Source organism: Lepidochelys olivacea, assembly GCF_965140295.1.
Source record: "Lepidochelys olivacea isolate rLepOli2 genome assembly, chromosome: 5".
NCBI lineage: Eukaryota > Metazoa > Chordata > Testudines > Cheloniidae > Lepidochelys > Lepidochelys olivacea.
The window spans coordinates 35,598,488-35,612,669 of NC_140415.1; the positions used below are offsets into that span (position 1 = coordinate 35,598,488).

Sequence of the window (14,182 nt, forward strand, 5' to 3'; positions counted from 1 at the left end):
CCCCAGTCATTTCTTTTCTAATCTGAACAGCCCCAGTCTTTTTAAATCTCTCCTCATATGGAAGCTGTTCCAACCCCCTAATAATTTTTGTTGCATTCCCCGTACCTTTTCCAATTCTAATATATCTTTTTTGAGATGGGGCGATCAGAACTGCATGCAGTATTGAAGGTGGAGGTGTACCATGAATCTATATAGTGGCATGATAGATAACAAGACAGAAAATATCATCCATTTTTAATGGTTCCTAACATTGTTAGCTTTTTTGACTGCTGTTGCACATTAAGTGGATGTTTCAGAGAATTATTCATGATGACTCTAAGATCTCTTTCTTGAGCAGTAACAGCTAATTTAGATCCTATCGATTTGTATGTGTAGTTGGGATTAGGTTTTCCAATGTGCATTATTTTGCATTTACCAACATTGCATTTCATCTGCCATTTTGTTGCTCAGACTGCTAGGATCTGGGGGAAGGTCTGACTCTCTGAAAGAAGGTTGGGGAACCTGAGCTAGAAAGAACCTGCTTTTTATCGAAGCAGTAACTACAGTTGAGCAACTAAGCAATAGTGACTACAATATAATTAAGTTCATTATCCTTAGGAGAGGAATCATGCCAAAAACTGAAAAGAAACTGTAGAGAAGGGGATTTTTTTTTTTTAAAAGAAGTGAAAAAAGTGACTAAAAAGCCTGAAAAAGAAATTAAAAACATTACACTCAGCATGGTGGCTACTTAAGCCCACCATGCTCCAGTCACAAGGAGGCACGCACATCACTAAACAAAAAGTAGGAAAGCAAGGGGGGAAAAAAAAACCAAAAAAACCCCAAACAGACCAGTATCATTAAATGGCAAAATTAAAGAGGTCATTGAAGGCAAAGAAAGGTATTCTTCCAAACTGGAAATCCAGCCTAAGTGATGCCAGTTGAAAGGAGCATAAAACATGGCAGGTAAAATGTCTGATGGATATTAGGACAGCTAAAATGGAATTTGAAGAGCAAATAATCAAAGACAAATAACAAGTGTTAACTGTAGAGTACTATAGAGAGCTACAATATAGTTAACTATTGAGTGCTAAGAGTTTAACTATAGCAGAAGCAGCAAGCCTGTGAGAGAATGGCTGGGTCGGCTGGGCTACCAGGCAGAAAAGGGAGCAATTAAAGAGGAAAGACATTGCAGAGATGCTCAATGATTTCTTTGCATCAACCTATTTATCCTCTCAATACAAGAGGCAACGAATTTAAAACTCACAGAATGAAATACCTTTTTATATCTAACCCACAACACATAATTAACCAGGGGAACTCACTGCCACAAAACATCATGAGAGCCAAGAGCTTAGCAAGATTCAAAAAGGATTAGCCATTTATATAGGCAAAGAGAACATGCATAATTACAATAGACAGGACAATAAACACTCATGCCCCAGAGCATAAACCACCATTAAGTACTAGTGATTAGGAAGATGCTTCCTTCCAATGGTTCAATTTTTCCATAGTTCCACTACAAGATTTTTTAATCTTCTAAAACATCTGGTACTGGCCACTGTTGCAGACAGGATACTAGACTAGATGGACTTTGGGTCTGACCCAGTGTGGCAATGCCTGTGCTAGTGATTTACAAACTCAGGACACATCTTGGCCATGAGAAGACCACGAGAAAATTATCTGCCCTTTTGACTTAACTCCTTCAACTACCTGTGAAGAAAAGCAGTGGGGCAAATATGTGCAAAAAGATGCTAGCACAATGAATTGTGAAGGTATCTGCCAGAGGACTAATGTACTTGGAATAATGTTTTGGAGATGGACACTCCCCACATCACCAGGTATAGGTCTGCTAGAGATCCTTTACTTATTTGCCAGGAACTGGAACATGGCAGGGAGGAGAACCCTTTCTTCAAAAGGTCAAGCTTTTCCTTAGAGCATCTGGGAGATAGATCTTAGAGCAACGAGGCATTCCCTTCCTTCCTCCATGAAGAGTTAGCAGACTTGCCTATGTAGGACTCCTGCAGCTCTTTGTTTCCTTATTGGGTCTAGTAAGCTATAACTGTTCAATTGTCTAACTGACCAGCATTGGTTTGCCTAAGTGAATCTGCTGGAATGTAAACTGGCAAAAAGTTCCCCTTCAACCATTCTGAGTTGTGGAGTCAACACATGAGAGAAAATTCTGCCCAGAGAGGGATGCTTATCCTTTGTCTAAACTCAGTTCCTGATTGCAGATAGGAAGAAATAGTTATATCGTGTCAGGCACCAGACCAGCTAAGAACAGCTGCTGGTCTGCTCCCTGACTAACTGTGCTGCTAATAGCGTTGCCAACCCTCAAGGATTGGCCTGGAGTCTCCAGGAATTAAAGATTATATCACATGATTAAATCTCCAGGAAAACATCCAACCAAAATTGGCAACCCTAGCTACTAGGCAACTAATGAGCCCAGCTGCACTGCCTTAGCACTGTCAGAGTGGCCACAGCCCAGCTGGCTGCTGGTTTAGCAGTCCTGCTCATAAGCCTGGCCCCCACAGGAGTTCAGTGGATGTTCAGTGCATACCATGCACTTGCCCTTGCTCCTATCTCTGCTCTCCTCTGGCTTCAGACTTCTGGCTTTGCCTGTTTATCCACAGAACAGACACCTACGGAGTTCCAGGGAGAGGTGGGGCAGTGTACAAACCTGCCCACATCTAAAGGCCCTTCCCCCAGCCTAAAGGGAGGAACCACTGAACCCAGGACTCAAGCAAATACAGGGGACAACAAATGAAAACACAGGGATGGGAATGAGGGTCAAAATCAGAGGGTGACACCAAACAGAGAACCCCAGATAGTATCCACGCTGTTGGAGGGGCACCTATTGAGTTCCTGGGGTGGGGTGGGATGGGCACAAGCCTGGTTACATCTAAAGTGCCCTCCCCCAGCCTAAGGGGTCCATAGAACAGGCAGCTGAAATGCAAGATTTCTCATCCTGCCCTAACAAATGCGTCACTGCCCTGACCTGCAGAGCCCACTTCTGAAGGCAAGAGCAAAGCTTATTTTTCCATGCTCATCCAATCTTTAGCCTTCACAAACTTAGCCATCAAATATGTCACTACAAAACTGCAGGGGTAGTTTTTGAAACACATACGTCTCCCCCACTGCAAACTCCACAGCCTTAGTGGAATATCTGGCACAACAGGACACCAGTGAAGCATTGTATGTCAACCCCTTGACACAGGGTAGAGTCCTTACCTTGGGTAAACGTTGCCAAAGATGTGTCCTAATAGCTGAACTCGTGCCAAATAGCCAAGCAGTGGGTACACAGTTATCATCTGGAATAGCAGGAACAATCTTGCAACAAATGACATGATGTCATTGCTGGGAAAATTGTCTAAAAAATTCTAAAATAAGAAAGACTAATTAGGCAGGATTGACAACAGTTGTATTAGATTCCTAACAAGTGTTGTAAGTGGAAAAAATGAAGCCTGAATAGTGCTTCTCAAATCAAGACATAAAATTGAACTCTCTCTTGTGCAGCCTGTATACAACTAAATATAACCTAAGGTTTGTAATATGAAAGGCCAGTGATATAATTTGTGTATTGCCCTCACTAGATGACATTTTTCCAAACAGCACACATCCCTGAGTACAGAATATGGAGCTGGCACCGGTCTTCATATGCAAAGGATTTCAAATGCCCCTATTATCCACAATATTGTGTTTACATGAATTAATTGTAACTTAATGTTTTGTTGGCTCTAGGTCCCTTTACCTTGGGAATCATGATATTCCAGCAGTCATCTAATTGCTCAATAAAGTGCATAAACAGCTCTTGGTGCAAGTGAAAGTATCCTTCCTTCCTGTGAAAATTCATAAAACCTTATTCGTTTTCGGAAACCGCAGCTCCATGACAAAGCCACCTTTTTGGGGACCTATTTGTAATAATTGAAGCTGGATCCTATACAGATAATAAGGAATGGATGGATTCGACAAGCTGAAATATCTGTTAAATGTACAAACTGTTCCATAACTGTTTTGTATAATTACTAACAATAAAAGAAACAAGTGTTTGACAGCCATTATTTAATCATGGCTCTTTCAAATGGCTCACAGAAGAGCTTCCTGGTTAAACATTATCTTCAGTCCTGATATGGCTATAGCCTGTCAGTAGCCTCCCTCCATGTGGTGCTCCACTGGGGTCTCCATACGGTTTAAAAGAGAACTAGATAAATTCATGCAGGATAAGTATTAATGGCTATTAGCCAGGATGGGTAAGGAATGATGTCCCTAGCCTCGGTTTGTCAGAGGGTGGAGATGGATGGCAGGAGAGAGATCACTTGATCATTACCTGTTAGGTTCACTCCCTCTGGGTCACCTGGCATTGGCCACTGTTGGCAGACAGGATACCAGGCTGGATGGACCTTTGGTTTGACCCAGTATGGCCATTCTTATGTTTTTATGCTAAGTTCTCAACAGGACATGCACAGCATCTTGCAGTAAATGATTCATGAAAAGACAACCTCTTTTTGAAGCAGCCTGAGGCAAAGGGATCAGGGTGGCCCAATGGATGGATGAGAGAGTGGAAGGTATGACAGCCTTCCTGCCAGTGTATTGCACTAGTGCCCAGAGACCTCAATCAGGGCCCCTCAGGGCACTGTATGTACAGATAACAAAAAGATGGTTCCTGCCCCCAAAGATTTTACCATCTAAACCACCAATCCTGTACAGATTAAGGTGGGTATTTCATTTTAGCAGCTATGAATAGCCCCAATGACGTCAGTGGGATTAGTCACTGCACATAAACTTAAATTCACACATAAGTCTTTGCAGGATCAGAGCCTAAGGAAGCCTGACCTGTTCAGCTCATAGTCAATTAGCCTTCAGACAAATTAGCCAGTGTAGTGCCCCTCCCCTGCTAAATTAATAAAACCTAGCCAGCTCACAAGTTTGATTTAATTTGTTTTTGAGCACACTTTGGTCCTCCCAGTCCCAATGGTTAGACATCTGTTTTACCATGTTTATCCTTACATGGCTATGGAAGTAGTGGCAAGCAGATTAGTGAGTCGATGCAATCATCAGTATTTGTTTGTCTAAGTGTCCACAACATGCTAGTCACTTTCCACACATTCAAGAACAGACAGTCCCTGCCCCAAAGAGCCACCAGTCACACAGATAGAGACAGACAGAAGTTAGTAGATGAGGAACAAGTATGGATTTTTACACACAGTAATTAGAAGGGATGGAAACAGTGCAGTAAAGTGTCTTTCCCTACCTGTTCAATGCACTCTTTGGACAACGGCGGAGAGGGAAATGCAGCAAAAATTAACAGTCCAACATAGAGATATGTTAATCCCACCAGGAAATAAGCAATGGAAAGGTCTCTCACCTGCAAAAACAAAATTCTCTTTTTATTCTGGCATTAACATACACAGCAAAGAACAAATTTGATGAACTAACTTACTGGTTAACAATATACTAGATATACCATACTAAGTTAGTTTCTTTGTAAAGCAACTTATTTGATAAAATGTGGACCATTAATGCAACTACATGAAAATATTTCATTGCAAGATTCTGAACAAGACAGCAATAAAGAGAGATAGACAATCTTATCTTAGACAATGACAAAAGTTAACTTTGGAGTCTGATCCAATTGAAGTCAATGGAAAGAGTCCCATTGACATCATTGGGATTTGGACTCCATGCACAGATTTTTGAAGTATTCTCCCCTCTTCTGCAAAAATATAAAGTCTAGTACATTCAATGTGAGCCAAATCTTGCAGTCCTTACGCTCTTAAATTCTTATGGGGTTAAATGGGCGATCTGCCTGAGTGAAGGCAAATTTGTCCCTTTAAACAGGAAGAAGGTACACAAAAGCAGTCACTAGGCAGGTATTATAGATCTATTTAGATCCGACATCAACAAAAGGATCCCAGGAACAGCTTCCTCGACAGATGTAGGGTATTACTGCTAAACACCACAATCATGCAAAGAATACAAAGGCTAAATAAAGCCTCTACAGCCTTCTCATATACACCCACTCACTAACAAGTCTCAGGACACATTCAGCACAACTAGCAGGGATAGCCAAAGAGTCCATTGATACCATATGTCAAGTCTGTTGTCAGGACTAAAAACTGGCAGCTAACACACATCAGCAGACCAGATTCAAGCTATAATGAAAATGATCTTTTTTAACAAAGTGTTTTGAAACCCAAGAATATGGTCTACAGAGAAATCTTCAAAATGCACACATTTATCATGTTAGTTCCTATGGATGTAACTAAAGAGCATAATCTAACATCTTATACTGTAATATGAAAAAAACCCACATGTTGAAAGAACACAACATAATGTAAGCAGGGGAATAGTCCCACTATTGTGGGGAACTTTCCTGGCTTCTGCACTACACCGGTGAAGTGGGCTAGCAAAAGGATCTGAGTCCTCGCTCCCACTTCCTTTACCCAGTGGCCTCCCTGCCCTTGAGGGCTCCCCTTACACTCTCCTGTCTGGCAGAGTCCTCGTAATCCCAACAAGGCTGGGCCCAGGATTCCTGGGGGGCTCGACCCCCAACCCTGCTGTGGTCACCTAGGACAGGGGCTAGGGTGCCCCCACTCTGGGGTACTCTCTCTGCACTGGGCACTTCTCTGACCCACGGACCATTACATACTATTGAAAGCAAATGCAAGTTATTTAATGAACAATTAATTTTTAAAAGAATAAGGAAAAATGGGAAAGGTTAAAGGAAACACATCACCCTGCTCTGTGGCAGGGAACATCACAAACGGTGTCTCTGGAATGTCAGGACAGTTCACAGTCTGTTCCTTGTAAGTCCCAGGCCTTCTTCTCAGGCCCTGGCTGTGCTGTAGGGATGCTGTGGGTGGGACACTAGCTCTGATGGTGGCCACACGCTCTCAGGCTCTAAGTGGTAGGATGCTTCTTCCCATCGTGGCCCCCACCCTATCAGGGTTATGATCCAAGCCTGGCCTGCAGAGCCTCTTGGCTGAGGTGTCTCCCTGTGCTGGGCCCGCTGCCCAGGGTCCCCCTCGCTCTCCCCAGCTGCTCACAGCACCCAGCTCTGGACTGCTCCTGCCCCAGCTCCACCACTGTCTCTGCACTGCTGCTGCTGCTCTGCCTCCAGCTCCCTGGGCTGCTTCTCTGGCCCCTCTGGCTCTGGTTGCTACAGCTCTGCTCCCAGGACAGGTCTGCTCTGCAGGCTGCTTCTGTGACTCTGCTCCCAGCACTGACCTGCTTCGTGGGCTGCTTTTCTGGCCCCTCTGGCTCTGGTTGCTGCAGCTCTGCTCCCAGGGCAAGTCTGCTCTCACTGGTCTGTGCCTCTGGCTTTGGGGCTGCAGCTCTGCTCCCAGGACAGGAGCTGCTCTCTCTGGAGCTGGCACTGCTCTGCTCCCCAGCTCAGCTTGCACCCCTGCTTTCTCTTCAGCTCAGCCCCATTCTGTCTGATCCAGGCAATACCAGCTCACACGGAGGACAGGACCTCCCTGGCCTCCTGACTCCCTGATTAGGCTGCCCACCCTGTCATTCAGGATGACCTGGAGTACTGCCCTCTCCCCCTTGTTCCTGAGGACACTCAGTCTCAGGGTCCTGGTTTCCCCATCAACCCCCCTTTTAGTACTGGGAGCTAGCAACTAAAATACCCCCACTGAATGTTAGTAAGGGGGCAACAGTGCCCTTAAAATGGGAAGGCTGCTGGGCTGAGAGAGAGAGAGAGAGAGAGTGTACACTTATTTTTAAAGGCCAGATACAGCAATCCAGAATAACCATATATTTTCTGTTTCAATCACTCCCTACCTCCCAGAGGTATTATATGCTTTTAGAACCATATTTTTATAGTAAATCTTTTCACTATAATTATTTGCCTTCACTATAGTGTTCTGTATAAGCATTGTACATTAAATTATGGCCAAAATTTTCAAAAGTGGGTGTCTAAAGTTAGGCTCCTAAATCCATATGTAGGTGACTAATTATAAGTGATGAAATTTCCAAATGTGCCGAGGACCCAATAGCTTCCAATGAAGTCAAAGAGAATTAATGGGTACACAGCCCCTGTGAAAATCACTAATTTAGGTACATAAATACAGATTTAGGAATCTAACTTTAGGCAAAGACTTTTGAAAACCTTGACCTAAATGTATATACATTTAATACATGTGAAATTTACTAGCAAATTTCACATAACAAAGGATAATTAATTAATTAGTGGAAAAGCAATCACATCCACTTTTGAAATAATTTTCCAAGCTGCAGAACTCACTGACACATTAACCTTTTAAGTACATTAAAATAGCCTAATAGCAACTAATTTCCTACATCAATCACTGCTTTGGAACTGCATTATGACACCATTTGTTTTTGGTTATTAACTAGCAAGATTCTGTATTGTTCTGATGATGCTAGTGATCAGCTTCTTAAAGGATTACAGGTAACACTTTTGACATGACCTTATTTTACTAGGACTTATAGTGACATGATCAGGATTAGTAGGCCTCCAAATTTGTCCTACTTTTCCCCACTTACATCTGTTCACAAAGTCCATATATGTACACATTTTTCTTCTAATCAAATAGTCTAATGTCTTTTTCTTAATAAAAATCAACACACTACCAACTGAGCATCCAAGGAAAATCAAGCCAGTGTGCAGGACACCAGCAGAACCCTATTTAGTAATATATCTGGAAGATCCTCTCTCTCGTTTTCAAAATCTTTTTCCCCCTACAGGATGCATTAACAGAGCACCTACTTCTGCTGACTACATTTTTGTAACCAGCACATAATGATCTAATTTCTAGGCTTGCAGCTGTGTTAGATTCCCAATGCAGCCACTACAAACTCAGCCAACATATTCAAAATAAGAACTGTAACCTGCAGCAATTGTTTGCATAACATTTAGAAAAATATCTCTAGGGGTAAAATTTTCAAACACAAGCACGTAAGCTGACTCTACATAATGTGTGCACACAGAACAATCACGCGCATGTGGAATGGGTACTCTAAGCAAAAATACCAACACCCAAAAACAGTGCCTAGATACTGTGATTGGTGCTCTATAAATACATTAGCTAGACTAGATAGATATACAATGACAATTGTATGCTTTGTTCATGTATATTTTGAGTGTGAAACTTATGCCCTGCCACTGGAAAATGTTGTCAGTGTACATACACTGCTACACTGCTACCTAGTCAGCAAGCAAACGAGGAAGCGGTAGGGCAAAGCATACTGCCTGACCAATTTGTCTGAGTGGATGGTATAAATGTTATATGGTAGTGGTGATCTGAAGAAGAGCTCTGTGTAAGCTCGAAAACTTGTCTTTCTCACCAACAGAAGTTGGTTCAGTAAGAGATATTACCTCACACACTGGAGCCAGGAGTGGAGTTCCCTCCCTGCCCTCTGTGGGGGCTGGTCCAGGCCCCAGCTGCATCCCCCCTGAACATTACTCCATGTCCCCCTAAGGGGGCACACACCACGGATTGAAGACTTCTGTTCTAAGGTCTAGGTAACATACTCATCTATGCACCTCTCTCCGGGGTCCTTTGAGGGGGAGCCACCAGTTGGGAGAAGGTGTAACTGACAGGCTGTATGCTAGAAGGGGTTTCTTTAAACAGTAGGACAGCCAAATAGCCTTTAAATAAGGGTGGAGTCTTAAAGCTGGAACCTCCTTCCTGATACTACATGGTAGAAGAAAGGGTTGAGCATTGGAATTTTCTCAAAATTATTTGAACTGACAACCAGAAGATGTTTCTTGAGTGATCAGAGAAGCGGTAGGAGATTAGGGATAACATTTTCAGAAGTGCTTAAGTGATTTAGGAGCCCCAGTCCCATTTTCAAAAGTGACTTTGACACTAAAAGTCAGTGGGACTGAGGCTCCTAAGTGACATTTGAAAACGAAATTTAGGTAATTTTTAAAATTTTATTCTAGATCTTCTATAGAAACATAAGTACCTGTGCTCACTCTAGTTTAAAAAGAATTATTTGAAGTGGTTTTCCTATATATATATATATATTATTTCTGCAAACTATGTATATAGTCCCTCTCCTGCATTCTCTCTCTCTGTGTTATTTATATTTAGCCTGTAGTCAGTAAAAGTTAGATTTAACAGACTCTTTCTTGTGACTACTGTTTGTAGTTATGAGGGAAAATGTCCTGAAGGAGAATGACTAACATGACTGTCCTTGATACAGAGGACTATTACAGCTAGACTCGACAATGGTTAGACAGCAGTTGTGCTGGGACCACTGCTTATGCCAATCAATATCATCCATCTCATTGTTCCCTTTATGCTCCCTCCAGCTATGTATCATACCACATGTTGTCTCTTATTCTGTGCTAAGATTGGGGCAGGGACACTCTTTGTTATGTTTCTACAGTGCCTACCACAATGGACCCTGGCCGATAGGTGTTACTGCAATACAAAAAAACAAACAAACAAACATAATAGGGAGATCAAGAAAGCAACCCTTAGCTCTAAATACTTTCTGCAAGCCAAAAAAGGGGTTCATTTGGTGGTATCGGCTGCACATAAACTGAATTTTACCTTCTAGAAATATCCACTAGTTCCCTTGTTACAATCTGAGTCAGGAAAAGCAAGCTAGGACAATTACATTTGAACAACAGATGGTCATTATTTGCAAACAATGAAAAATTTTTGATTATTGTTAAGCCAGCCTCAAAACAGTCTCCGAAAACTAAGTATGAACAGCTTTTAGAAGGCATGATTCCAGATAAAATTAAGAAGGGATTATGAGTAATGAGACAAAAGGTGATTAAATCTAGACATCTGGACACACAGTTGCATTATTTTTAAATATTTCTGTTGCAGTACTGCCTAAAAAACCTCAAATAGGTTGGGTGCCATTGTACTAAGCACTGTACAAATATTAAGTGACAGTCCCTGCCTCAATGAGTTTACAGTCTAAAAGACAAAGACATGGCAGAGGCATGAGACAAACAAGCAGGCTGGAGAAGATGTGGTAATGAATAAATATAACAGGATGAGCACAATTCATAGCTGGTCGGTAGAAGTGGTTACAGCTTGCCACCTGCCTATCCTTACTGGGTTACTGGTTGGATAGGTGGGGTGGGGTTAAATTATGGAAAGATTTGAAAGTACAAAGAAACTATTCACAAATTTAAATTAATTGCATCAATTGCTTACATAAAATCACAAATGTAAATCAACCACTTTAGTGCGGATTACCCTAAGACGACTTGTGGTCTAAGAGGCACAGGACTGGGAGCCTGGTAACATGGGTTCTATGCCTGGCTTTGCAGAACTTTCTTGTGTAATGCTAGATTTAAAACAAAACAAAAAAAAACAACCACTTAATTTCTGTACCTCGGTTTTGCCATCAGTCAAATGGAGATAATAGGCCCAGATCCTCAAAAGGCATTTAGGCTCCTAACTTGCATCAAAATCAATGGGAATTAGGCACCTAAATACTTTTGAGGATCTCGGCCAATAGCTCTACACCTTTCAGGGGTACAGTGAGACTTAATTAGCATTTGTAAAGCGCTCATCATTTCTCGGATTGAAGGCACTACATAAGTGCAGGTATTTAGTATTACCATATTAGAGGAAATAGCTTTTGATCAACGTGACTTCAGATTGTTCAAGTGTTCTGCATATAAACAGAATCTGACTCAAAATACAGACGTGTCTCTGCTTCCCATTTTAAAAGGAACCTTCCAGATTCTGATTTATGTATGAATAGTAATAATAATCATGTCTAAGCAGAAGCAAACATTCTCTTCGAGGAAATGTGATTTAGATGCAGTTACGATAAATTGGATGCAAAACTGGTTGGAAAAAAAACTGTGATCAATAGTTCACTGTCCAACTGGGAGGGTGTATCTAGTGGGGTCCTGCTGGAGTCTGTCCTGCGTCTGGTACTATGCAACATTTTCATTAATGACTTGGACAATGGAACGGAGGGTATCCCTATAAAATTTGCGGATGACACCAAGCTCAGAGGGATGGCAAATGTTTTAGAGAACAGGATCAAAACTCAAAATGACCTTCATAAATTGGAGAATTTGTCTGCAATGAACAACAAGAAATTCAATAAAGATAAGTGCAAACCACTATATTTGGGAAGGAAAAGATAAAAAAAAAAACCAAATGTACAAATACAAAATGGGGAATAACTGGCTGGGCAGTAGCACTCCTGAAAAAAGATCAGAGGGTTATAGTGGATCATAAATTGAACATGAGCCAATAATGTGATGCAGTTTCAAAAAAAAAGGCAAATATAATTCTGGGGAGTATTAACAGGAGTGTAGTATTAAGACACAGGAGATACGTGTCCCACCCTATTTGGCACAGGTGAAGCTTCAGTTCTGGGCACCATGCTTTAGGAAAGATGTGGATAAACTGGAGAGAGTTAAAAGGAGAGCAATAAAATGAACAAAAAGGTTTAGAACACTGGGCATATTTCATCTTGAGAAAAGACGACTCAGGGGACCTGGTAAGAGTCTTCAAATATGTTAAGGGCTGTTATAAAAAAGGTGGTGACCAATTGTTCTCCATGTGCACTGCACATGGGACAAGAAGTAATGGGGCTTAATCTGCAGCAAGGGAGATTTAGGCTAGTTATTAGGGAAAACTTGCTAACTGTAAATTTAGCAAAGTACCACAACATGTTACTAAGGTAGGTTGTGGAACCTCTATCATGGCAGGTTTTTAAGAACAGGTTAGACAAAGACCTGTCAGGAGGGTCTAGGTTTACTTGGTTCTGATACAGCAAGGGGGTAAATGGTCTGGATAACCTCTTGAGGTCAAAAAGAAAAGGAGGACTTGTGGCACCTTAGAGACTAACCAATTTATTAGAGCATAAGCTTTCGTGAGCTACAGCTCACTTCCTCAGATGCATATCGCCACGATATGCATCTGAGGAAGTGAGCTGTAGCTCACGAAAGCTTATGCTCTAATAAATTGGTTAGTCTCTAAGGTGCCACAAGTCCTCCTTTTCTTTTTGCGAATACAGACTAACACGGCTGCTACTCTGAAACCTCTTGAGGTCAGTCCAACCCTACATTTCTCTGATTTTATGAGGTTGTAATATACTCAAAGGTCTGTGCACTTCTGTGCCTTTTCACAGACTCCTCATTAAAAGATGACTGACTGAAGAACAAAAACTGATTTTTGGCTGTGTTAAAAAATGAACTTTCCACATGAGCCCATAAAATTTTGGTCTCAAAACAGGTTAGAATGGAAATTCTATGATAACTTGGAAAATCTCTTCAGTGCAAATCTGCAAGTGTAAATTACCACCACACCCAGGGGCATCTAACACAGGCTAGCACTTGTTAACAGATACATACTTTCTGCTTGTTGACCACTTACTGGATTAAATGATGCATCAGCTATACAGAAGTGTTTGGGTTTAATTAAATGTCTAAAATGTGCTTTGAGATCTTTGGATGAGAAGGTGCTGTAGAACTAGAAAGTATTATATCAGAAAGGAAATTAAAAATACAGACTTGACATGTTAAAGATATTATCTGAGCTTATACAAGCAAGGAAATTTTTAACCTAGGGAGAGATTCTGGGCCAGATCATGCCCCTGAAATCCATGCACAGCGATGGGTTCCAACTGCACATCCTCTCCAACACACATGAAAGGAAGGGCATCAGACACCTCCACTATGTGGTGTTTCACCACTTCCCAGGAGCCCTAGAATAGCCCTGGGGGAGGGGGTCTGAGATCAATGTGGTGGCTGGTCTGTGTACACACCCTCCCCCTCCCCCACACCTCTTTCTCCTCCTCATACCCCATGGAGAAAACTTCAGAAAAGTTAATACTGTCCCTGCTTTATTATACAGTTGAAGAAGGGATTCCAGATGCTGCTTTCAGCAGAGGAAGCAAGCAGAGCTGTACTGTCAGTGAGGGGGGAAAAACCACAGAAGAGGCCTTGAAGCGGATGTGAAGGCATCAGGACTCCTCCACACAGACAACTCTGGTTTCCTGAGAGATCCACAGTATTGGCTGGCGAAAATTACAGAATTTCTCTTGGTGATGGGAGGGAAAATCCTGCCTCTTTCCATAACAGAAGAATGTGAGAAAGCTCAGCAAGTTTCCTTCTCCAGGGCCCCATCTTTAATTAATTGCGGTTAACATACGCAATGAACTAAAAAAAAATTAAATTGTGATTAATCGCAGTTTTAATCGCACTGTTAAACATTAAATATTTTGGATGTTTTTCTACATT

General features: G+C 41.8%; 1 protein-coding gene across 4 annotated transcripts in view; it reads right to left on the reverse strand.

Moving 5' to 3' along the window:
• Positions 1 to 14,182, reverse strand: part of SLC38A9 (solute carrier family 38 member 9) — a 75,039-nt gene that overhangs the window by 15,256 nt on the left and 45,601 nt on the right. For all 4 annotated transcript variants that reach the window (XM_084628689.1, XM_084628690.1, XM_084628692.1 and 1 more), the window contains 2 exons: positions 5,228 to 5,341; positions 3,208 to 3,356 (listed from right to left, as the gene is read on the reverse strand). In XM_084628689.1, coding sequence (XP_084484815.1) covers positions 3,208 to 3,356; positions 5,228 to 5,341 — 263 coding nt within the window. The remainder of the gene's footprint in view (positions 1 to 3,207; positions 3,357 to 5,227; positions 5,342 to 14,182) is intronic.